The sequence below is a fragment of the Salvelinus fontinalis genome, chromosome 37, assembly GCF_029448725.1.
Source record: "Salvelinus fontinalis isolate EN_2023a chromosome 37, ASM2944872v1, whole genome shotgun sequence".
Lineage (NCBI taxonomy): Eukaryota > Metazoa > Chordata > Actinopteri > Salmoniformes > Salmonidae > Salvelinus > Salvelinus fontinalis.
In genome coordinates this window covers 17,819,809-17,845,789 of record NC_074701.1, presented here as the reverse complement: position 1 = coordinate 17,845,789, position 25,981 = coordinate 17,819,809, and the positions used below count along the sequence as shown (strand labels likewise).

The 25,981-nt window shown below is 40.8% G+C and overlaps 1 protein-coding gene across 1 annotated transcript in view; it reads left to right on the top strand.

Moving 5' to 3' along the window:
* Positions 1 to 25,981, top strand: part of LOC129836283 (V-type proton ATPase subunit B, brain isoform-like) — a 44,954-nt gene that overhangs the window by 11,335 nt on the left and 7,638 nt on the right. The window contains exons 2-9 of the mRNA XM_055902230.1: positions 8,686 to 8,741; positions 9,253 to 9,351; positions 9,430 to 9,523; positions 10,110 to 10,187; positions 11,445 to 11,584; positions 14,264 to 14,365; positions 21,908 to 22,005; positions 22,242 to 22,365. Coding sequence (XP_055758205.1) covers positions 8,686 to 8,741; positions 9,253 to 9,351; positions 9,430 to 9,523; positions 10,110 to 10,187; positions 11,445 to 11,584; positions 14,264 to 14,365; positions 21,908 to 22,005; positions 22,242 to 22,365 — 791 coding nt within the window. The remainder of the gene's footprint in view (positions 1 to 8,685; positions 8,742 to 9,252; positions 9,352 to 9,429; positions 9,524 to 10,109; positions 10,188 to 11,444; positions 11,585 to 14,263; positions 14,366 to 21,907; positions 22,006 to 22,241; positions 22,366 to 25,981) is intronic.

Below are 25,981 nucleotides of genomic sequence, written 5' to 3'. Positions count from 1 at the left end.
AGTAGGCTAATCTTTGGAACTGTCATATTTGAACACCTCCATCATGATCCTTGTATAACTTATTCACCCCTACTATCCAGAGAACCAGCAGTATTCTGTTCTACCTGATAACTAATTGTATCCACCTGGTGTCACAGGTTTAAAGTAGCTGTTTCCAGATTTCTGTGAAATATGATCTAGAATGAATTACTATCGTTTTCCTTCTGAATTTATTTTTTATAAAGTACACTTGAAGTGAGAAGTGTACATCCACCTTAGCCAAATACATTTCAACTCAGTTGTTCACAATTCCTGACATTTAATCCTCGTAAAAATTCCCTGTTTTAGGTCAGTTAGGATCACCACTTTATTTTAAGAATGTGAAATGTCAGAATAATAGTAGAGAATTATTTATTTCAGCTTTTATTTCTTTCATCACACTCCCAGTGGGTCAGAAGTTTACATACACTCAATTAGTATTTGGTAGCATTGCCTTTAAATTGTTTAACTTGGGTCAAACGTTTCGGGTAGCCTTCCACTAGCTCCCCACAATAAGTTGGGTGAATTTTGGCCCATTCCTCCTGACAGAGCTGGTGTAATGGAGTCTGGTTTCTAGGCCTCCTTGCTCGCACATGCTTTTTCAGTTCTGACCACACATTTTCTATGGGATTGAGGTCAGGGCTTTGTGATGGCCACTCCAAAACCTTAACTTTGTTGTCCTTAAGCCATTTTGCCACAACTTTGGAAGTATGCTTGGGGTCATTGTCCATTTGGAAGACCCATTTGCGACCAAGCTTTAACTTCCTGACTGATGTCTTCAGATGAGCTTCAATATATCCACATAATTTCCTGCCTCATGATGCCATCTATTTTGTGAAGTGCACCAGTCCCTCCTGCAGCAAAGCACCCCCACAACATGATGCTGCCACCCCCGTGCTTCACGGTTGGGATGGTGTTCTTTGGCTTGCAAGCCTCCCCCTTTTTCCTCCGAACATAACAATGGTCATTATGGCCAAACAGTTCTATTTTTGTTTCATCAGACCAGAGGACATTTCTCCAAAAAGTACGATCTTTGTCACCAGGTGCAGTTGCAAACCATAGTCTGGCCTTTTTATGTCGGTTTTGAAGCAGTGGCTTCTTCTTTGCTGAGCAGCCTTTCAGGTTATGTCGATATAGGACTAGTTTTACTGTGGATATAGATACTTTTGTACCTGTTTCCTCCAGCATCGTCACAAGGTCCTTTGCTGTTGTTCTGGGATTGATTTGCACTTTTCGCACCAAAGTGCGTTCATCTCTAGGAGACAGAACGTGTCTCCTTCCTGAGCGGTATGACGGCTGTGTGGTCCCATGGTGTTTATACTTGCGTACTATAGTTTGTACAGATGAACGTGGTACGTTCAGGCGTTTTGAAATTGCTCCCAAGGATGAACCAGACTTGTGGAGGTCTACAATTATTTTCTGAGGTCTTGGCTGATTTCTTTTGATTTTCCCATCATGTTATGCAACGATACACTGAGTTTGAAGGTAGGCCTTGAAATACAGGTACACCTCCAATTGACTCAAATTATGCCAATTAGCCTATCAGAAGCTTCTAAAGCCATGACATAATTTTCTGGAATTTTCCAAGCTGTTTAAAGGCACAGTCACCTTAGTGTAAGTAAACTTCTGACCCACTGGAATTGTGATACAGCGAAATAATCTGTCTGTAAACAATTTTTTGAAAATTGACTTGTGTCATGCACAAAGTAGATGTCCTAACGGACTTGCCAAAACTATAGTTTGTTAACAAGTAACTTGTGGAGTTTTTAAAAAACAAGTTTTAGTGACTCCAACCTAAGTGTATGTTAACTTCCGACTTCAACTGTGTTAAAAAGCCGATTTTCTGTGTTTTTTGAATCGTGTGGGCGTACCCAACAACAAAATGGTGTGGGCATAGCTGTCAATAAAAAATATTAATGACAAGTAAATAGCTGGTTTGCTAGCTCAGCCAATGAAACATCCTGGCCAAAAACATGACGTCATCCTCTGAGGAAATAGCAAGGATTATTGAAATGGTCTGTTTGAGATGGGGGTTTTAAGGGTTTTTGTTGTTGTGTGTTTAAACAAGATTTATGCTTTGGCCACATGCAAGTATAGAACGAGTCAATAACATTATTTGGGTATGAGTTAGCAGATTATGAGCTTTTAAAAGTGAGATTTTCACTGGACAGTTACTTAAGCAATAAGGCATGAGAACTCCGGGACTATCGGTGGATAACTCTGGGCTGTTCTTAGGCCCAAGGCGGGAGTTATCACACAATAGTTCCCGGGGTTGAGGGCCTTTATGGCTTTTATAAAATGGTTGCCAATGTGTATTAAAAAAATAAAATAAACACATTTTTTAAACTTATTTCATCCTTCCACCAGATGATGTAGTCTAGGCAAAAGCCAATTAGTTCTGAAGTTGCAAACCAAACAGGCTGGTCTTTAATTCTATTTTCATGTTTTGACCCAGTCGTTCATTCTATTCATTCCACGTTGCTATGCTAAACAAATCATTGGCATGTAAGTAGCTAGCAGACGTCCAATGATGACTAGAGACCACTTCAATAAATCATTATTTAATAAATAATGTCTAAATGGTCAACAACGAGCTGATTGTCGACTAAATAATATAGTTCTGGAGGATAGCTAGGCTAACGTTACTTCACCTTTGCTAGCCAACTAAACCTAACACACTCGCATCAAGCAGCTGAAAAAACAACAAACTGTGCTTTTTAGTTTTGATTTACCTTTGTTTCTATTGTCAATTCTTTGCATTTATCCATTATAATGATCCTGGATAGCACAAAAGGAACATCCCTACCCTAAACCTTTACCCAGTGCTTGCGTTAATGCAGATTTATGCAAAGAAAAGAAGAAAAAAAAGAAAAAGCATAAACGCACATCTAAAATGCTTCTTATTGTAATTTCTGCTAGCCTCAGACTAATTTTGTGCTTGAGTTGCACCTCCACTCGGATCAGAATTCACAAAAGGGCTTTCTATCAGCAGACAGCGCTCTGACTGATGTGTAGCTCCTTTTCTCTAGTACTTTTCTCTGGTTATATGCATGATTAACTTGATGCAAAACATTAGGAAATGTAGCTGGCTACATTCTTTCTATGATAAACATAAGAAATATGATGGCCATAGTTTTTGTAAAGAAGACCTTGCTTTTTAATTGTAAGCACTGTGTATATGTTTTTAAGGGTATCTGTAAATGCGCGCCCATGATCACTCTATTGAAGCAAAAAACAAGACTGACTTTCAATATACATTCAGGTGAAATGGTTTAAAATGCAGATTTCTGAATTGTAACGCAACCCTTGCCTTATCTACCATTACCTAACCCTTACTCAACTCTAGCACCAATCGTTTTAAATTTCAACTTCAATGGGGTGACGTCAGAGTTGGGATATCCCATGGAACCTGTTTAGACTTAATTTTTTGGGGTGTAGTGGGTTTGTTGGTTAGTTGGATGTTTTAGTATGAGGAGGTTCCCTGGTTTCAGGCCCTGGGCCAATTAGCGTTCCCATCTCCTGGTAGCCTGTGAGAAGCCCCCTGTCCATGCTTGTGGTCGGGTAGAATGTGTGATTGTGAGCCGCACATCACTGTTACCACTGCTTTGTACCATTTATTCAGCATTCAAATGATGATGCGCCCCATCTCCATCCCAGCACCCCCCAGATCCCCCTCTTTCAGCAGGGGAATTGTGTTGGAATGCTCTGTGCCTCTTTTCTCTGGTACTTGAATGGACCCTTTAGTATTTCACACCAAGGTGTTCTTCAGGGTGCGAGGTCAGGCTACCAAAACAGCTTCTAGTGGCGGATTAGGACCAATTAACATCTTTGTACACAAAGGGCTCTGGCAGCTGAACAGGCCGGAGGGTGACCCACACTGCCGTTGCATGCCGAGCCAGGGGACCGCTGCACTTGAGCTCAAGTAGCAAAAGAGAGGTGGAGAAAGTTTTTCAAACCTAATGGGAAATGTTGCTACTTCACACCATACGAATGTATAGCCCATTGATTAATCGTTATCTTGTGTAATAAGTGGCCTACTATATATTTTTTTTGTAGTGTGCAACTGTCCCAGAGGATGTCTTTTGAATTGTTTTTCATTATTACAAGTTCTGGTGGGCCTTGTCTAAACCATAATTGCAACAATGCGTTTTATTTGTTTTGTTGGAAGGACTTTTTGGGGGGTATTTTAGGAGGGCACCATCCACCAGATGCTGCAAGAATAATTTTCTTTCTCACAATAAATGTGTAGATGAAGTCTCTGAAAATAGGCCCATCTTGAAATTGCGCTTACGTTCACATTTGTTTTCATATATTTTCCATTAGAGCTTTGTGGACTTGTGAAAAGATTTTAAGAGGTTCATGTACAATTATACAGCTGCAATTTTCTTGCATCATAATTATAACCCTTCAGTAAATAGCCATATGAATCTCCTTTTTAGACATATGGACAATTTGTAGGGTAAGTGTAGCTATTAACTCCATAATAGGTCTAAACACGACCAGCCAATGCACATTCTGCAATTTGTCTGAGGGGGAAAAGGGGTGAACAAATTTCTTTTTTTTTTTAGTAAAGGGGATATCCAAGATTTGTTCGAGGCGAAAGCATAATCCTGTCAGTCACGAGGTTAATCTTTTATTTAGTGCAGCCATGATTGCAAAGACTGAGCTTGTGGGCCAATAGAAGTGACATATTTTTGCTGGCCTGCACTACACTCATTCTTGGGATATTTGCAGTGCTTCTGCATATTTCTGCATTCATATTATTGTATTTTTAGTTTTGGGAACCATTTTGAGTGGAAACTCGAGGGCTTTAGGCTATGAAAGGAGTCCTCAGAGGAAGTTGAATTTGGCCAGATTTTAGATGCGAGGTCAATTACAAGGTTTAAATATAAGGTTTTCATTTGAGGATATGCCATCAGTGACCCCTAACCTAAATATGTACATTCTAATTAAAGATGGGCATATATTGTTTATCAACTGGGTAGAATGGAAACTCAAATGCTAGGCTATATTATGATGCACCATAGTTAATAATTTAGGCTAATATCTCGAGTCAAGATATCAAGGCTAGCCAAAATCATGATTATCGCCACCGCATGCTTATATTTAATTCATATAGGCCTACTTGCAGATTTAGTAGTGACACGTTATGAAATAGAGAGAACCAGGATTCATAGCTAATTAGGGGATCATTTCATTAAGTGTTGAGGCAATCGTGGGCTCGCACTGAGGCTTAACACAGTGTTAATTAATGCTAGACGACTCATTAGCCTACATTCAAAGCCTGTGCCATAGGGTAGAGGGAGGCAAAACAGGGAATCAATCAGTGACTTTGTAATTGCCTTTTTTATGGGTAGGCTCTGTCTCTAGCTATCTGGTTCAGATGAGGTGCTGCAGAATTGCATTGTGGAATTTAGAATCTTAAATAATCTATTTTCGACTCTACAAATGTCTTTATCAACCCCCTGCACTAGGAGTAGTCAGAGCAGAGGCAGTTTATTTGGAGAATGAAGGGCAACTAGCACCCCTCTGTTGTGGTGGTTCTTTTTATCACACTTGAGCGCGCCATCTGTCTCTCACACTCTTTCTCGCCCCCCTCTCTCTTATGCTGGGTAATAGGGGTTGAAATGCAGGTGTGTGTGTGTGTGTGTGAGAAATGGCTATAGCGCATTGACAGGTTATTTGTTGGCCGCTGCCTAATTAGTGGCATAGTGGATGCACCCCGCCAGGCTTTAGTGCTCAGTGTTAGAACCAGTCTGCTCTAATTTCCTTGCAGCTTTGATATTGGCCAAGAGATTGACGGTCCACACAAAAAAAGAAACAAGGGCATGATGGAAGACCTGGTGGAAACAATGCGCCCCCCCCCCATACGGCCCTTCTCCTCGCCTTCACATGCTACAGATGTGCGAGGAGAAGCAGGCAGAGGCGCATGTTTTTACATACACTGACAAATTGGCTCCAATGTCAGCAGAGCTAATGTTTTCCCAAAGAAAGTAAGAGGACAAAGTTTGGACCACAGTCATGCTCTTCTGTTTGTCTCTACTTGGGCCTTTAATGACAGCCTCCAGGCCCGCCTCCACCTATTCATCCACCTGTATATTTCCCATGACACTGACAGCTTGGGCTCCTCAATGCACAGTGTGGTGAGTTTGGCTAGTTAACCCTATCAGTCCCGAGACCCCAGCAAAAATCTGCTTTTCATTTATCTGACTTAAATTTATCTGCATGTCCAGCCCTTATATTTAGCCTCACAGTGAAGTCTTTTACCATTTTATTTTCAGGACAACCAGGGCTACAAGTAGAAGACAAACCAATTTGACATAAAAGTTGCATTCATGAGTTTTATTGACAACTGTCAATAATAATAATAATGTCAGCTAAAGCAAAAGCCTTAATTAAATGTATATGAATATTGTAGGTACAGAAAGTCTTTGCTCAGTGGGAAAACCAACTAGTCAGTGACAACTGTTTGGAGTTTGACCACAACTGTTAGTTTATTACAGTAATATAGACACAATGTCCAAGGATTTCCTATTGTCTTCTAAGTAGAAGAACCGCTTACCTTCTAACCAGTCTTGTGTCGCTTGTGAGTGTCATATGTGTGCGTGTTTGTGAGGGTGTCAGCTTTTAATAGTTTGTAGCTCAAACCATTCGGACTCTACAGACATTTTAGTAAAAAGGCCGGGATCCACCCTTGTCTCACAAACATCACTCTAGCTCAGCACCCGTTAATCACATTGACTAATGGTTGGTATCTACGGATGCAGATGAATACGCAATGTTTAAAAGTGGTTAGAAGTCCAAAACGCACAGGCATTACGGTGAGGCTCATTGGGTTAAAAGTCCTTGTTCAGATTTTAAAGATCCACCAAAACATTTTTTTTGTTTTCTTGGGTTTTTGTTAAAACATGCTTGATCGCCTAGTTTGCCTTGCCTTGTTTTGTGATCATTTTCATGGGATGTGCCGGTATGTGTGCGTTTTGGAAGCATGAAATGTGCCCATGCACCTATGCTGTAGTAGAAAGTCAGTTTGGGAGGGCTTTGAGCACTGTGGTCGTGTAGAGCTCCTGGCCCTTAGGTGCCACATCCCTCCCTGAGGCGGTTAGTGTTCTAATATGTGTATTTACAATGTGGTTTAGGGTCTTGGTTCCAAGTGAACTCAAAAGAGTGCTGAATCCTTGATCCACCTAACCTGATGTTTTGGAGATGGGTGAAAGTAATTTTAAGGAATTAATAATTAGGCTAATTGCTTATTGCACAGACAAAAGAGATGGTTGGAGCCACAAAACCTAACAAGCTTGCAAAAGTGGAGACACTGGGGTGAATGTGAGTACAGGGAATGAATTAATGAATGGATTGTGCTAAGTTATAATTCTACGAAATTCACTAATTTCCCTAACAATCACCTTTGCATGCCTGTCCTATTGTTTAAGAAGTTGTAGACTTTGGTCTAGGTAAATAACATTTTCCCCTTATGTTCAAAGTGCGTATATTTCATGTTTTTTCCTTTCCATTTGCCTGGCCTTGACATTTGGCCATGAAATGCATGAAAGCCATTTAAACCCCTTTACGAAAGGTCACTTTGTAATTACTAACATAGGTATCCTTAAAAAACACTAGCCTACTTATTACCATATGATTGTTGGCTTTCATGCAAAAAAAGCCATGCCCCTTTCTTAACCTCCATCACTATTGCTTTTAACATTTTGGTTCAAAGGTGTCGCAACTCTTGTCTAACATTAACCCCACTCTTGAGTCTGGTGGACATGTTTTTCATGTTTTTTACCCCCTATACTGAAGGTCATGGTTTTGATCTACTTGCAAGCAAAACAATTTTGCCTATATAGCTAGGTTTCCATTCAATTAGTGACAGATTTTCATGTGAATATTCAAAATCTGAATTAAAAAAACATTGCATTTTCCCACCAGTGGTGTGTTTCCACCAAACTGATTTGTTGCGGTTAAAAATCAGTGCGTGATAACTTCAGCGAAAAAGTACATTGTGTTTTCTTGTACCCAATCAAAAGTTTAATGCGTTTCCACTGCATTTTCAACTTTACCCGATTTAGTTTTGTCACAAACTGTTGCGTTAAATAGCAAATATACCTACTCTGGCATGTGCTCTATCCATCAGCTTACAGATGCTGTGCTGGAAGGCTAGTCTACATGAGATTATTATGCATAAGAGCGAGAATATTTGTCAAACGACAGTCAAGCATCGACCATGTCACCAGAATAAGACCTTGACATTTATTTGAAAGGTGCATCAAGCTCATCACTATCCGCTTTCACGCTGTGAAGTTCATCATAATTGATTTAATCTGTAGCCTAATAAACTGCATGGTTTCCCTAGTAGGTGGACCACACACCGTATTATTGTGACTTCAAGTTTACTTCGATGTGATGGTTATTATATCAATATTTGCGCATAAAGAAGTTTCATCTGACATTTCTTGCATAATTAATTTTAGACAAAGAAAGATCCTACCGTATCAAACAAACAAATGATCTGTCGGCATATAAAGTTGTACCGAAACTTCCTGTTTCCATCACAGCTGTCGTGATTTTTTTTATTTCTCCATACGGTACAACTCGACTTGCATAAAAACTGTGGATTAAAACGTGGTTCGTGATGCAAAACAAATGGACTGTTCTTCTCTATTTCAGCTTATTCTACTGTGTCTGGAGTGAATGGCCCCCTGGTGATTCTGGATAATGTGAAGGTGACTGAAGACGTAACATTACTTCTCTATTAATCTCTCGTGGACGCACGTAACATAACTGGTATCGTAACGTCTGTCAACAGGCTGTGGCATGTGACTGATAATGAGGAACTTTGTTCTGGTATGCAGATTGTTCGTCACTGATCATTTGGATCAATCACGATATCTCAATGCTCGCATCATTTGAATTTCGGAGGGCGAGGGGACATTTGACCCATAGACTTGCCTGAAACTTGCAGAGAGTTTCCGTTAAGGGGGGGTGGAGACTTCGCAAATTGCGTTTATCTTCCTTTTAACGTCGCCACCCCCCAGAACTTAATCGAGCATCTGATGCAATTATGCCAGATTTTTGGGAGGGTTTCCGAGATTACTGCTCTAATAATTTGTGTTCTGGCTTGTTTATTCTTATTCTCTGCAGGGTTAGCCTTTTTGATGACTGTGTATGTTTCCTGTTTTGAAAGACTGTAAGAAACATGTTTGTTAAATTATGTTTTTCCATCTTATGTGGCAGTTTCCCAGGTATGCTGAGATTGTGCATCTGACTTTACCTGATGGCACCAGGAGGAGTGGCCAGGTGCTGGAGGTGATTGGCACCAAGGCTGTCGTACAGGTGAGCCCCACCCCGCACACAAAAACGCGCGTACACACCACAAACAACTGAAAGTTCCTGTTTTAATGTCATTTTCAGGTGTTTGAGGGGACATCTGGTATTGATGCCAAGAAGACGGCCTGTGAGTTCACCGGTGACATCTTGCGCACACCTGTGTCTGAGGACATGCTGGGTAAGATGAGCCCTCCAACAAGCTGTGGCATCCCGTGGGTGCTAGGCAGGCGGAAGCATGAAATCCACTACTGAATAAGACTTAATTAGGCTGCTCTACGTCTGTTTTCATCAATCTGTATAACTGTTTCCTCCTCCCCCTTATTCACACAAAGAAGAACATACCCTGTAAGCTTTACTCTCTTAGTGTGCTTAATACAATCGTTCTGCTCCATTTTTACCTCACCTCTGTTAATTCCTCAATTTGAGTCCTGCATTGAATCTTCCCCACACGTGACTTAGGGGAACAAAACATTGAAGAAAATCTAAGGCTTGTATGACTTTTTCTAAATATCAAACCACATCATTGGGACTCAAGGTCAGGTGTATTTGATTAGTAGAGAGTGAACCATTTGTTGCTAGAGTATTCTGAGTAATGGGCTTAAAATGAATGAAAATGTTAGATACAGTATCTCCACTATTGGCTGAAACCTGAAATAACTGCTCATATTTATTAAGGAATCAGAGGCAGAGAGAATTATGTTGATGGCAATCCATGTACTATGAAATGAAACCAATAGAGAATGTCTTACGCTTTTTCATTTCAGGACGTGTTTTCAATGGCTCAGGCAAGCCAATTGACCGTGGCCCCACTGTGCTGGCTGAAGACTACCTGGATATCATGGGTAGGACGGAGCTATAGTTCAGTTCATTCACCAAGTGAAGAATATTCTTAGATAACATTGTCTGTGGTGAAATTAAATTGACCCTGACATGATAAAAAAAATAGAACCATGGTACCTTGACGATAATCATAATATACTGAGCTCACAACGGATAAGCGTCCATCTCTACTCTGCTAGTGGATCTAGATGTGAAGCTATATTGTAGCTTGTATAGTGGGATTTCAGTCTTTAGTTGTATCTCACTGCCACAAGGCCAAACTGTCTCTTTTATTGACTGTTGATCCCATCCCCGAGTCCCTTTTCACGTGTAGCATGCCATCGTGTAGGCATTGCATCCCAATGAATAGATGACCTGAAGAGGGTCATGAGTCTGCCATCTTAAAGGCAACAATGTGTTTGACCTTTTGTTCCATCTTCTGACCATGTATTGATGTGAAACCTTTTGGGGATTTCATACATCTCCCACACGTGTACTTCTTTCATTTTATTTTCTAAACCCTAGTTTACTTGTGTGCAACGACACATAGTTTAAATAACTGAATTGAAACTATTATGAGGCCAACTCTACCATTTATATCCATTACAGTGCCCTCCACTAGTACTGGCACCCGTGGTTGGATCTCCAGCAGGACAATGAGCCAAAGCGCACCTCAAAATCAACACAAAAATGGTTCACTGACCACAGAATCAAGGTTTTGCCATGGTCATCCCAGTCCTTTGACCTAAACCCCATAGAAAACCTGTGGGATGAGTTGAAGAGGAGAGCACATATTCTCGGGTCTTTCCCATAGTGATGGATGACTATGGTAACTTGGCCTGTGTGTCACCTCATATTTATACCCCAGTGAAACAGGAAGTCATGGCTTACCACACTTAAGTGTTCCTAATCACTCAGGTGAACCTAAATGTAAAATATGAATGGGAATATACTTCAGTTAGATTTTACTCATAAGAATTTCTTGGGTGTGCCAATAGTTGTGGCACACGTTTCGGGGGAAAATATTTTTTACATGTATTTATTTTAATCATTTTACTTCAATTAAAGGTTCGATTTTTGTGAATATTTTGAATGAAAGACCAGGAAGATAAACAGCAAAGGCATTTTTCACAGCCCGTTTTGCTCATAATTATCAAGGGTGCCAATATTAATGGAGGGCACTGTATATTACTTCTACCTGGCCAATACCTGGGTTGGAAGTGGCTTACCCTCTGGTTTGTGTTTCTGAACCTCTGCTTGTGACCTCTCCCCTGTCCCAGGCCAACCCATCAACCCTCAGTGCCGTATCTACCCTGAGGAGATGATCCAGACTGGTATTTCTGCCATCGATGGGATGAACAGCATTGCTCGAGGTCAGAAGATCCCCATCTTTTCTGCCGCTGGCCTCCCCCACAACGAGGTACGATGGAGACGCTAGCTCTGACAAGGCTAGGCCAGACAAACAAATAAGCTATAGGTGCCTTAGGCTGCATTTTGCCATTTTATAGCCTCAGTCAATAGCATTGGAGATGACTTTCAAACACTAACAGAACAATGTGATCTGTAACATGAGGCAGTTCATTCTGTTGGACACCTCAGCAATTTGCATTATCGCAGCCAGGGGATTCTAATTTAGTGTCATCCGTTTTGGTTTGTAGTAATCTATTCTTCTGTGCTTTATTTTTTCTGTCAAACACCCCTTGTGCAGTGTGCCCGCACTTAAGTGTGCAAGTGAATGCATGTATGTGTGCGTGTGCGCGTGTGTTTAAATGATTAGTGCTAATGGGCTGAGAAGATTTTATTGTTTTGGCCCTGTGGTGCAGGAACTGGCAGAAACGGCGAAGTGGGTCAGGAGGACATCTCAGAAATCCACTTTGACATTTTACTGCCTGTGGAGGGCATTTTCTTATTTCACACAGAGCCTTGCCTCACCCTGTCTCCATCGCCAAACACAGGACTCCAGAATGCCAAACACATTTAATAATTTTACTGCCTACATATTGGACTACTTGGAGTCAATTTAGAGCATAGGTCTTGTGGCTCAGCTGGTAGAGCATGGTGCTTGCAGTGCCAAGAGATGTAGGTTTGATTCCTGCTGAGGCCACCCATACATAAAATGTTATGCACTGCTAAATGGCATACATGTCGTTTTCACACAATCATGTGCCTGTCACATTGGATAGTCTGTGTATCAGACACACTGTTAACTAGATGCTTGTTCTCCATTTAATTGTAGGCTTATATTAACAGCCTGTTTAGTCAATGGTATGAACACATTAAACCTACTAAAGAGAAACCTGAAGGTGGCATAACACCATATTCTAAGGCACTGCTTAAAATCTTTTGAATATGTCAGATGATTTAGTTTTAAGTAGATGTTATTGTGTCATGAAAGCGTGACTCAGAGCCATGCCTCTGTGTCAGTGTGTTAGTTATCGGCACATGGCAGCCATCTGGACTTCCGAATCTCAGTCTAAAAATAGAATTGACCAACCAAACCCCCCTCCAGATTTCTTCTGGTGCCTTGAAGTATTTAATTAGGATTTGGACGAATGAGAGTTGAAATGATTTGCTTATCTGATTCATTGGAATAGTTATCTTATTGTGGTAAAGTGACAGTTAGCCTACTTTGAGTGAACTCAAATGAATAGGATATTTAGCAACTCGAAGAGGACAGTGGAAGTTGATAAATGCTTATTTATTGTTAAAACTAATGTATTTTAGCCTTCATCAGGGTTTTACCTTTGACTGAACCTGAAAAGAGAGGAATGAAAAAGATCTGTTGGTCATTGCCAGCTTGACTTTTGTTCATCTAACTCAATCTTGTGACTTATGGCACAACATAGGGGCAAGGTGCTGGGCAGTGTCAAGGAAGTCCAAATCTTTCTCCATTCCAACATGTTCTTATTACAAGCCTTGTTCGGTGTTAGTTTGATCATTCTCTACTAACCTTTCCACTAAATCTCAGGGACAAGATGAGAAATATCAGTGTTAAAGGACTTACCCAAAAAGTTCAGACCACCAAACTTTGCACATTTGATTTGGAAACGAGATTAATAGTTTCGATATGACAATATGAACTATCAGACAGTGGCCATGGTTTTCCATGACTGAAGGGAGGCTATTTTCCAAGGCCTTGGCGAGAGAGCTGATGCCCCCTGGTTGAACTGGGAAACGAATTAAACCAATAAGACAATGATGGCGAGAGGGGATTAGGCGATCGTGTGAAGGGCACTGATTAATATAGGATCGGTAGCCCAGCCATGAGGCCCTTAACGCTTGAGGTGGCTGTCCTCTCACCAGCCATCAGTCTGCAAACAGCCTCATTATGACCTTCAGGCCAGACAATGGAGGCCCAACACTTGAGTTTTTTCTGTGTTCACAGAAAGCTGTGTTGTTGGTCAGGGCAGACTGCCAAACTGAAACATGCGCGATCAGATTCTGGCGGAGGGGGAGCCTCAGTCAAATGCAAAGAATCCCACTGAAGCAACAGGATGACACTGGTTTTGGGTGGTGTGTATACTTTTAAAAAAAAAATTATCCGGTCCCTTGATTAGCAACAGTTTTGAATGGGAATAAAATAATTATCCTCCAATCTGGAAGTGCATGATCAAAAGAGGGAAGTTGGATAGAGAGCCCACTGTAGTGTCCCACTGTACTAAAAACAGTGAACAGGGTACGCCTTGTCTGACTAATGATGCTGGTCGACTTCTCGCGTCACTGGAATGCTATAAAGCGCTTCTCGTTTCATTAAACAGATGTCATGGGGTCATTTTTGCCGTGGTTCTCTATGGGCCAGGTGTCTCAGCTCAGGGTGCAATGAGAGGTCAGACCGGATCAACAGGTGGCAACCATTACATTAAGCATGAAATTCCTCCCCTCTCGATTCCTAATCACAGAGTTGTTCTTCAACTATGCACACCCAAACACCCCACAAACATGCATACTCATGCGCACACACACAAACACACGCACCGCTCCTGTAGCTAGCTGGACGGGGCGCTCGCTGATGTCCAGTCATTTTTAATAGACTGGCTGTTTTATCAATGTGAATGTTTCAAGACGTCATTTTTAATCCTGTGTATGTTTTGATTCTCAGATTGCTGCCCAGATTTGTCGTCAGGCTGGCCTGGTGAAGAAATCCAAGGATGTGATGGACTACAGCGATGATAACTTTGCCATTGTATTTGCTGCCATGGGGGTGAGTTGAGCGGCCCTAGATGGACAAAATATTTCTCTCTTTATCTGATCTCTAGTGTTAGGCTAATCCCTTTTAACCCCACCGTGACAATCCCCCTCTTCTCGCTCTCATTCACCGGGTGACTTAGCGTTTAAGTCCCCTGTTACTTCTGCTCCTCTGAGCAGATTCTGGCCATTCCGGTTATTATTCAGCAGTCTTGAACACATTTAGCTAGCCAGTATCAAATTCTCTCCAGTTCAGCTGCTCTGCGCTTGACTATTTAACACTGTGTGGGGAGTCTTCTGTGACCTGTGGCAGAGATGTTAGTGACCCCCACCTCTGCTCCTCTGGCCTCCCTTATCCTCTCCCTGCTGATGGTTAATTCACACACCATTGAGGGCTTTGTAACATAAGCACTAACTCTCTGAAAGGGTAGTGGAAATGCAATGCGTACTGGCAGATGGGTATGAAAAGGGATTAAGACATTTTAAATCGTATGTATTCATTGAGAAGAAGATTCCAATTTAGGAAAAGGACACAGTGTAAAGAACAGTGTATTAAGCCTCTTTAAACAACAGATTTTTAAAATGTATTTAACCTTTATTTAACTAGGCAAGTCAGTTAAGAACAAATTCTTATTCACAATGATGGCCTACTGGGCAACAGTGGGTTAACTGCCTTGCTTAGGGGCAGAACGACAGATTTTTACCTTGTCAGCTCGGGGTTTTGATCCAGCAACCTTTCAGTTACTGGCCCAATGCTCTAAAAACTAGGCTACCTGCTGCCCCTTTAATATTTCAAGTCCCTGTCTCTCAAACTATTGCATTTTTCCCCAAACAAATTCCGGAGAAAACGGATTTCCAATTTTGATGCACAAAACCATTCACACCAAGTCCGATGCGTTTTCCCCCACACTCTTTGGAAATATTCACACAACGTCACATACGTCAACATCGATGACAGTTTGGAAACTGGTAATATACACTGAACAAAAATATAAACGCAACATGTAAAGTGTTGGTTTCATGAGCTGAAATAAAAGATAAGACTAAGATCCATGTGCACAAAAATCTTATTTCTCTCAGATTTTGTGCACAAATAAGTTTACGTTCCTGTTAGGGAGCATTTCTACTTTGCCAAGATATGCCACACCTGTTAGGTGGATGGATTATCAAGAAGCTGATTAAACAGCATGATCATTACACTGGTGCACCTTGTGCTGGGGACAATAAAAGGCCACTAAATTGTGCAGTTTTGTGACATGGCACAATGTCTCAAGTTGAGGGAGCATGCAATTGTCATGCTGACTGCAGGAATGTCCACCAGAGCTGTTGCCAGAGAATTGAATGTTCATTTCTCTACCATAAGCCGCCGCCGATTTAGAGAATTTGGCAGTACGTCCAACCGGCCTCACAACCGCAGACCATGTGTATGGCTTCATGTGGGCGAGCGGTTTCCTGATTTCAACATTGAACAGAGTGGCGGTGGGTTTGGGTATGGGCAGACATAAGTTATGGAAAATGAACACAATTGCATTTTATCGATGGTAATTCGAATGCACATATATCGTAACGAGATCCTGAGGCCCATTGTCGTGCCAGTTATCCGTCGCCATCACGTTTCAGCCTGATAGTGCATAGTCCCATGTTGCACGGATCTGTACACAATTCCCGGAAGCTGAAAATGTTCCAGTTCTTCCATGGCCTGCATACTCACCAGACATGTCACCCATTGAGCATGTTTGGGATTTTTTGGATCGACAGCGTGTCCCAGTTCCCGCCAATATCCAGTAACTTCTCACAGCCATTGAAGAGGAGTGGGACAACATTCCACAGGCCACAATCAGCAACCTAATCAACGCTATGTGAAGGAGATGTGTCGTACTGCATGAGGCAAGTGGTGGTCACCAGATACTGACTGGTTTTCTGATGCACGCCCCTACTTTTATTTTTTAAAAGGTATTTCTGATAAACTGATGCGTATCTGTATTCCCAGTCAAGTGAAATCCATATATTAGGGCCTAATTTATTTGAAATGACTGATTTCCTTATGAACTGTAACTCAGTAAAATCTTAGAGATTGTTGCATTTCATATTTTTGTTCACTATTTATTATTTTCAAATAATGAGAAGTCTGTGACCTGAATAGCCTTCCATATTTTTGTAAAAAAAAATTGTCCAAGTTTTTTAGCCTTCGGTAGTTTTGCGTTTCCTCTCTTTGAGCAACATTGCCGCTGAGAATGACCGCAGCAAAAGCGTTTGTATGGAAGGCCGTTCAGGTTGTAGTCGCCTCGTTATTTTACTTGTCAAATAATACTAGTTAAAATTTCCTTAAGGCCTAGTTTGTCTGGACTCCATCTCTTTAATCAGACAGAATGGTCGTTCCACAAAGTGCCTTTTGCATCTCTTTTTTACAATGTAAGTAGAAATTGTTTGCATACAGTATATTAGATAGTGTAAAAGCAGGTGAGCTGATTCTATTTTTGGCCATTTTTTGCTGTTTTGTGGTGAAACTAGGTTGCGCATAATGAGTCACGCTGAAATTGTCGCTCCCTGCACCCAACACTTTTTAATAGGCACCTACTATAGTCGTTTTATTTATTTAACCTCTTGAGATGTGAAAATGTGTTTGATGTTAAACATGCTCTTTGTGAATGAAGGTAAAAATTTAGTGAAATTAAATCAAATTATCAAGGTACATTTCTCAAAAGGCAACAAATCTATTACTGAAATGAGCATAACAAAAATGTAGTCAAGTGTCATGAGGATCAACCTGTGCGAGGAGTAACTACCTGTGACAGTTTTTCGGTTCCTCTCTATTTCAATGTGATGGAACTGAAGCAAACGTAGCCAACCTCCTTTCATGAGCTAATCATGTTATAATATTTTCAGTAGCTTAGCCAGTATACTGTAGTGCTACAATATTATTGCTCTCTCATTACAGCGTCCTCTCTAGCCACTTTGAACAACATATTGCCACTGAGAATGACTGCAGCAGTAGTTGGCAATGAGCTGGCAGCAAAGTTTTAATGGCGAGAGTGTATGGCTCTGGTGTGATCGCATTGGCTGGTGGTGCTAGATTGATGGAATTGTTGCGCTGATGCATTGCAAACGTACAAAAGAGGCAGAGAAATGTATTAAATGATGAATTCACACAACCAACCTGTCAGTGGCCGTGTGCAACCTGTCAGTGGCAGAACGCGTATCCCGGAGAACACTTTCTTTTGTTCAACAGTCTATTTTCACATTTGTGAGAACTCGGCAATCAAACCTGTTCCGAGTAGGGTTGGGCAGATATGGTTCACATGAGTATTTGGCATTGATGATATATCGTGATATGCAAGACTACTCTATTTGAACTTTAATCTAAACTATGCAGTTTTATCAGTTAAGGCTGTATCAATATGTTGAAAATTAAGTCTAAATGAATTAACGAAGCCTTATTATTTTGCCATTAGTGAGAATGAGACTATAATAGCATAAATAAGCACATAAATGGCACAGGCTGGAATTATTCAGTAATTAACGCCGCAAAACGATTCTATAGAATTTCGCAATATTTGGAGTAGGAGCTGGTAGAAGAGGTCTCCCCAAATATCGGTCAACCCTAGTTCCGACTAAATAATTGACGGGTTGCAGCAGGACGATATTTCACGTGAAAGGCATCAAACAAGATGTGCTCATATTTCAGGGATTCTTGAAGGTTGGTACAATCCTTGTCTGGCAGGGAAACTTTTTGTATTTAAAAAAAAAAGTATTTTGTTTAATTATTTGATCTTAAAATTACTTTTAGGGGAACTTTATAAGGGAAAATATGTTTTTGTTTTCTAAATATTCGTTTGTATTATTCAGTTCAATGTCGGCTCTGTGCCAGGAAATGTCCATGTCCGGAGCAAAGTTGATCACCATTTCAAACTCCCAAAAAGTTTGAAAAATTCTGTATTAACTGACAAAGGATCCCATGACTTTAAGGAGTATTTATCTCTGGAATTTCGGTCAACTCTGTCAGTTTTGTCAAATCCTCAATGAATAAAAAACACCTTCATCTCCTGATTACGTGGAGCGCAACAAGACCCCTCACGGTCTGAATAGTTCTCTAGTTCACCTGTTAACTCTATCTCCCATATAGAAAAAAATAGAGTATTCATTTTGGTTAAAATATGTTCATTTTAATTACGATTTAGTCAAAGCAACTGAGGAAAACCAAAATTGCTACGAAGTATACTGTAGCACTTGAATAAAGAAGTCAAATATGCAATTTGTTCATGAAATGAAATTCCAACAGTTACTGTAGTTTTAATTTTTTTTTTTTTTAAGTGTTTATTCCTGAGTCATATGTCGGACAGCACAATCAGGAATAGCACAATGAATTCTTAAGTTACTCATCAACAACACTAAAATAAAGTGACATGTGTAAAATCAATATGTAAACATGGCTCAGATATTGTATAAGCCACTGTTTCCCAAATTGGAGGCCGTGACCCCATTTGGGCTTGTCTGATTTAAACCTGGAGTCATGAGAGAAACTCTGGCGAGAAATCGTGCTTGATTCATAGAACCGGGGTTACGTCAGTAATAAACGATTGTAATAAACAAAGCGTTTTCTTCCTACAAATGTGGCTCTATCTTTTGAACTGTTTTTAAGCTACAAAATATCCCTCAAAGATTAATGTCAGGAACACTGTCTACAATGCCCACAAGCTGCACAGAACTCATTAGAACAGTGGACAAGATCAGGCACATAATCAGACTGGGGGGGAAAGCACACTGTCAGTTGTTATTTTCTACACAGAAGATCATACCAAATGATTACCTTTGTGATGCAAAATGGGGTTACGGGCCAAAAATTTGGGAACCCCTGGTATAGGCCTATGCTATAATGTTTTCTTGCAAAGAGAAATGTATGCACGCTTGTGTGACTCATAAAGAGGGCATGTCTGTAGCACGGTACTTCACTGTTAAGTAGCTCTCTGTAGCCCTGGAGGTCCATCCATCTGTAGTATTTTAGTGTTTTATTAGGATGCCCAATTAGCTGCTGCCAACACAGCGGTTACTCTTCCTTGGGTCGTAACAGAAGACAAAACATATAATAAATAGAATACATAATATACAGAACACAACATAATACAATACATCATGGGTAGGCAATCCTGGTCCTGGAGTGCCGCAGGCACTTCATGTTTTTGATTTAACAGACCTGGAAGACCAGATGTTGAATGGAGACAATCATTGAACTGATCAATTAGCTCAGTTGGTCAGGTGTGGTGCCTCGTTGGATCAAAATCCTACAGTACCTGCAGCACTTCAGGAAGGGGTAGCCTACCCATGCAATACATAATACAAAATATATATAAAAATGTCTCATCACAGTCCCCGTCGTGCTGTACGTTTTTGCTTAATTTATCTGTTGTTTTTTTGCTCACTTGAGTTACCTGGGGTGGCAGAGTGCTATGTAGTCATGGCTCTATTTTAATACTGTGCATTTCCCAGCCTCTGTTCTGTACCTTGGGACTGTGAAGAGACCTCTGGTTGCATGTTTTGTGTGATACCGATGAGTGTACGAACTTGAACAGACAGTTCAGTACCTTCAACACCTCGCACAAAGGCCAATAGTGATGTATTCAGCCTCTCCTCAACTTTGAGCCAGGAGAGATTGACATACATGTTATTGACATTCTCCCTCCTTGTCCAGAACAGAGCAGCAAGTACTGCACCAACTCCAATTTTCCTAGGTCTTTTTTTCCCCTGCACGTGATCACACAATTGGGCAGTAGTCCAGGTGGGTCAAAACTAGGGCCTGTAGGACTTGCCTGGTTGATTGAGATGTCAAGAAAGCAGAGCAATGCCTTATCACGGACAGACCTCTTCCCTTTTTAGCAACCATTGAGTCTGTCTGTTTTGATGATGACAGCTTACTATCTAGGATTACACCCAGCAGCTTAGTTGTCTGAACTTTCTCAATCGCCACATTATTCAATAATAGATCAAGATGAGGTTTAGCGTTCAGCAAGTGATTTGTCCCAAAATGATGCTTTGATATATTTAGCACCAGCCTATTGCTAGTCACCCATTCTAAAACTGACTGGAGCGCTATGTTAAAGGTGTCAGTTATTTTACTGTCGAAGCCGACATGTATACTGTTGAGTCGTCAGCTTACATCGACACAGGCTTTATTGAAGGTCAGTGGAATGTCATTAGTAAAAACAGAAAAAAATAATGGCCCAAGACCTCCGGTAAACCACACTCAACCAAATTGGCATTGGAGTCTTCCGTTATAGAAAACCCTCTGTTGCACTCAATCCATAAGGCAGAGGATGTAAATCCATAACACCTACATTTTTTCATCAATGATATCAGAAGCTGCACTGAAGTCTAACAAAACAGCTCCCACAATCGTATTATTAATTTCTTTCAGCCAATCATCGGTCATTTGTGTCGCTGCAGAGCATGTTGAGTGCCCTACCCTATAAGTATGCTGAACGTCCGTTGCCAATTTTGTTTTCTGTAAAATAACATTGTATTTGGTCAAACACCATTTTTTTACTTAAAGTTTGCTAAGCACTGGTAAAGACTGAGCGGTCGGCTGTTTGAACCATTAAAGGGTGCTCTACTATTCTTTGGCAGTGAAATGGCAAAGCACAACACGGGATGCATTGGCCAATTAAGTGACAACTTCAGCTTTAGCTTGCTTAAATAGAGCGGGTACTACCTGTTTACTGAAATGGATGCGAATGGGTGAAGTTCGTTACGTGGCTCGAGCACTTTCACTAGGTAATTCTTCTCAACCACCGAGAATGGGTGCATATCTGCAGTTATAAACAAACCGGTCAGAATCGGCTGCGACCGGCTGCTTGAATGTTGCATTTCCCGTCTTGCTCCGATGGTAGGAATACTGGGGTGATGTTGGTGTTATCTACTCGGAAGCCAAATTTTAAGATTTGAATTTTGGTTACCAAGCGCGAGTAGGCTCTAGTTGTTTTCATGGAATAGCCTGACATCTTTTTAATCAGATTTACTCAAGTGGTGTCTGATGGAGTTGCCATAAATCCTGTTAGGTGCATTTTATGAAATAAGGTTTTAATTAGGCGGGTGTTCCTTTACATTGTGTGATAGCTCATACTTTGGTCTATAAAAAAATATATCCTCAATATTAATATTTTGAAAAAATGTTATCCCATCTTTCAAGAATCCCAGATGTATTTTATTCGAAAGGAGAAAAATCGGACTTGGTGAGAAAGTGCCTTAACACTTAACCATGTTTTCACATACGATCAGAACATGTCAAATTACCCTGAGTAGAAAGCAACTGATCCAGTAAGCTGCAACATTATTTGCAGTACATTGCTCTTTGTATACTGTTTAGGAAGAATTTGCCTTCATTTCTTGTGATAATTGCAGACTGACACTCATTTTTCTGATATAGGCGTGTGTTTTTTTTTTCTTGTCCGTGGGCGACTCTTATACAGTATATTCCTGCTTTTGTTGAAGAATGTTCAAGGCCTTCTACTATCAACTTGGTATGTAATCACGAACCTACCCTTTTCACCCTAACCTATCTTTTCAGGTGAACATGGAAACTGCTCGCTTCTTCAAGTCGGACTTTGAGGAGAATGGATCCATGGACAATGTTTGCCTGTTCTTGAACCTAGCCAACGACCCCACGTGAGTTTGTGCATTAACTCTGTGCACTAGCTCCCTCCTATGAGTAATGCTTTCATGGTACATCTAAGGAATCAGGAATTCAAGGCAATAAGGTGTCTAAAATATTACTGTATAAAGGCAAGCCTGTCATTTTCACCTTTTCAACAGAGTATTATTAGTCTAGTTTGTCTTTCCCTACCTTTTTTATGTTAATGGTGGAAACCTTTTAATTCCTTCCTTTGTCTTTCCTTTCTCAGTATTGAGCGCATCATAACCCCGCGCCTGGCTCTGACCTCAGCTGAGTACCTGGCCTACCAGTGTGAGAAGCATGTCCTGGTCATCCTGACTGACATGAGCTCCTATGCCGAAGCTCTGAGAGAGGTGGGCAACCAAACTAACTCAAGGAAGTGTGCTGTTTACTCCTGAAAAAACCCTCATACTTTTTAGTGTCAGACTTGCACCTTAAATCTGTACACACTTGAGAGCCATAACTTTTCTTTTGATTTTGGGTCGCAAATTCAATGTGCCAGTTAGTGTAGTCAGTACGGCATACATGGATGTGGTATTGAACACCTCCACATCCCACAAAAGCTGACCTTGACACAGTAAATGAGGTGAGAAATAATCTCAGAGGTGGGACATGTGCTTTCCACACCAAGGAAACACATTGGGTGGGGGGGGGGGTGACACCTGGGTATCTGCATCAAGGTTTTCAACCTGAAAGATGTTACATGGCCTCATTTGTATGACCAAACAGTTTTGTTAATAGTCCTATGCAGGTTGTTAACAGATGGGTACATTCTGTAAAGATTATGGTCCTCCATATAGTGTCCACACTACCACCTTCCAAATCTTCAGTGCTGCCTTCTATTATATTGGTCCTCAATAGTGGAAAAATAACCTTCCTTAAGCAATACCTCCTATTATAATTTGTACAGCCAACTAGAGTATTTTTCGTAGAACTATTTTGATAGAATGTGTTCCATTGAACCACACACCCCAATTCCTGATTGTGCGTACATGCGTGTGGAATTTTTCTAATAAAATGCATCAGTTCTTGGTATGTCAGTCAAGGACATCTTAAATATAATAATTCCTAATAATTATTGATTTAACTTGTAATCTGAAAACACATAAAAAAACAAAACTAACTATTTAAATTGAGATGGTAGAGATGGAGATTGAATGTCTATATTTGGCTTCGGATGAGTTGAGGCAGTTTGGATTGGAATGGCAGCAAAGCTTTAGCGGAGGGGGCGTCGATGGTACAGTCAGAGAGAAACAAAGACAGTCTGTCAAACAGGCCCGGAATGCTTGATTAGTGCACCACATCTGCTTCTCCGATGGCCAGTTCCTCCATAGGACCCGCTCTTCCATAGGTACTGGTCCTCCATTGCCGAACATGAGGCACCCACCTGGGTGATGCCACGGCTGCTGAAAAACGTTCGAAAAGCCACCATTTTGGCAATGGTTAATAACAGTCCTTGAGCCTCTGCTATCTCTGGACACAGCATGCAGTACTTGTTCTTTCCAACAGATAAAACCATAAAGCCTGGGCTGCATAATTTGAATATGAACCGACAGCCTGCTAGCTAGCTATAAGTAAAAAAATATATAGAATTGTCATCCCAATTCTGCAACCATGAGATTTGTAAGTGATCAACCCCCAGACCAGTCAAACCCCAATAGAGAATTAATTAGGCTATGGAGATGACATAGCCGAATACAGACAGAAGCATGTCTGTTCTACGAAATATATTCCCAAATAAATGGCATGTAATTTAAAACAAAACCAGACACCTCCAGAATAGTTTACCAAGTTTTGTGTTCTATGCGGGATAAAGAATTTTTAACATTTATTTATATACAGTGGGGCAAAAAAGTATTTAGTCAGCCACCAATTGTGCAAGTTCTCCCACTTAAAAAGATGAGAGAGGCCTGTAATTTTCATCATAGGTACACACCTTTATTGAACGAGGCATGTCAGTTTAAGATTAAATTCTTATTTACAATGACGGCCTAGGAACAGTGGGTTAACTGCGTTGTTCAGGGGCAGAGTGACAGATTTTTACCTTGTCAGCTCGGGGATTTGATCTAGCAACCTTTCGGTTATTGGCCCAACGCTCTAACCACTAGGCTACCTGAGGGAAATGTATTTTGACAAGCAGTCAATGCACAACAATTCTTAATGCATTTGTGGGAAAACACTTTTGAAAGCAGTTTTGGCAAATGTATTTTGAAAGCAGTTTTGGATCCCAGTTTTACATTGCTACCATGTTTATTGCTCTACTCTTTTTTTAATTGCACATGACATCGTTTTACAAATGCAGTTTAGGAGCCCCTAAGCAAGGGGACTGGAATTGGTCAAACTTTGTTTAATACATGTACAGAATTATCCTTGATCTGTAAAATAATGATGATCATAACTTTCTTACATGAAAGGGGAGGTTAACTTGGCCGCAGACAATCGATCTGAGATAGACTTAAGTTTCAGTCATGTGATTTTTTGTTGTTGCTTTAAAATGTTCATAACTAGCACAGAATCCCCCAGCAATAGTAACACTATTTCAAGAGTAAGTAGTTTGGACTACCAAACATCTCAGGAGGTGTTGGCCAATTGATGATCTCTCTAATGTCCCCTTGTGTTCTCAGTGAAAGGCAGGATAATGTGGCCTTCTGGAACTGCCTTGACTTAATTCTTAGAAGCTTAGTGTGAAGCTTTCTGTGGTGAGACAGACCTTCTCATCTCTTTTATGCCTGTAATATTCCTTATGTAGCAGAACATATTTTGATGTTTCAATATTCCAGCCGCATGAGTTTGAAATGTTTTATGTTCATCTGGAAACATGGCTCCCTTCCCTCGTTGTCTGCCTGTAACCTTGGGCACACGTGCTGTTTCAGTAAAGCCTCGGCTAAGACTCTGGCTTGTAGGGTATTTAACCACTTACAAAGACTGACAAGGGGCATTAACATTTAACTTATTTTCCCATTCACCCGCTCGAAGGTCGAGTTTTGAATTTAATCCACAGTTCACAAGTGTTGGCTATCTCCGTCCTCTGGAGCTCAGGATGAATGCAAGTGCCTTTCTGCTCTGAATTCAACTAACTGAACAATTTGAACAGTGCTTTGGCCTGGGTTCCGAGTCATTTATTTTATACTATGTCTGCTGAGAAAATGTCAGTGCTTGACCTCCTCTTGGTGATTTGAATAACACTTCACAACAGGTGATTTAAATGAGAATATAGTACAGTGTTATTAGTCAAATCCAATTCCTATTATTTTGTCCTCCTTTTAGAGTGTGTGTGTGTGTGTGTGTGTGTGTGTGTGTGTGTGTGTGTGTAAATTCAGCAAAAAAAGAGACCTCTGCTTTTATTTTCAGTAAACGTAATATGTGTAAATATTTGAATGAACATAACATGATTCAACAACTGCGACAAACTGAACAAGTTCCACAGACATGTGACTAACAGAAATTGAATAATGTGTCCCTGAATAAAGGAGGGGTCAAAATCAAAAGTAAGTCAGTGTGGCCACCAGCTGCATTAACTACTGCAGTGCATCTCCACCTCATGGACTGCACCAGATTTGCCAGTTCTTGCTGTGAGATGTTACCCCACTGCCCCAGACCATGACGGCCCCTCCACCTCCAAATTGATCCCGCTGCAGAGTACAGGCCTCGGTGCAATGCTCATTCCTTCGACGATAAACGCGAATCTGACCATTTATTATTTTTTATTTAACCGGGTAGGCCAGTTGAGAACAAGTTTTCATTTACAACTGCGACCTGGCCAAGATAAAGCAAAGCAGTGCAACAAAAACAACACAGAGTTTTACACATGGGATAAACAAATGTACAGTCAATAACACAATAGAAAAATCTGTATACAGTGTGTGCAAATGAAGTAAGGAGGTAAGGCAATAAATAGACCAGATCGATCGATGTGCAGATGAGGATGTGCAAGTAGAAATACTGGTGTGCAAAAGAGCAGAAAAAAAC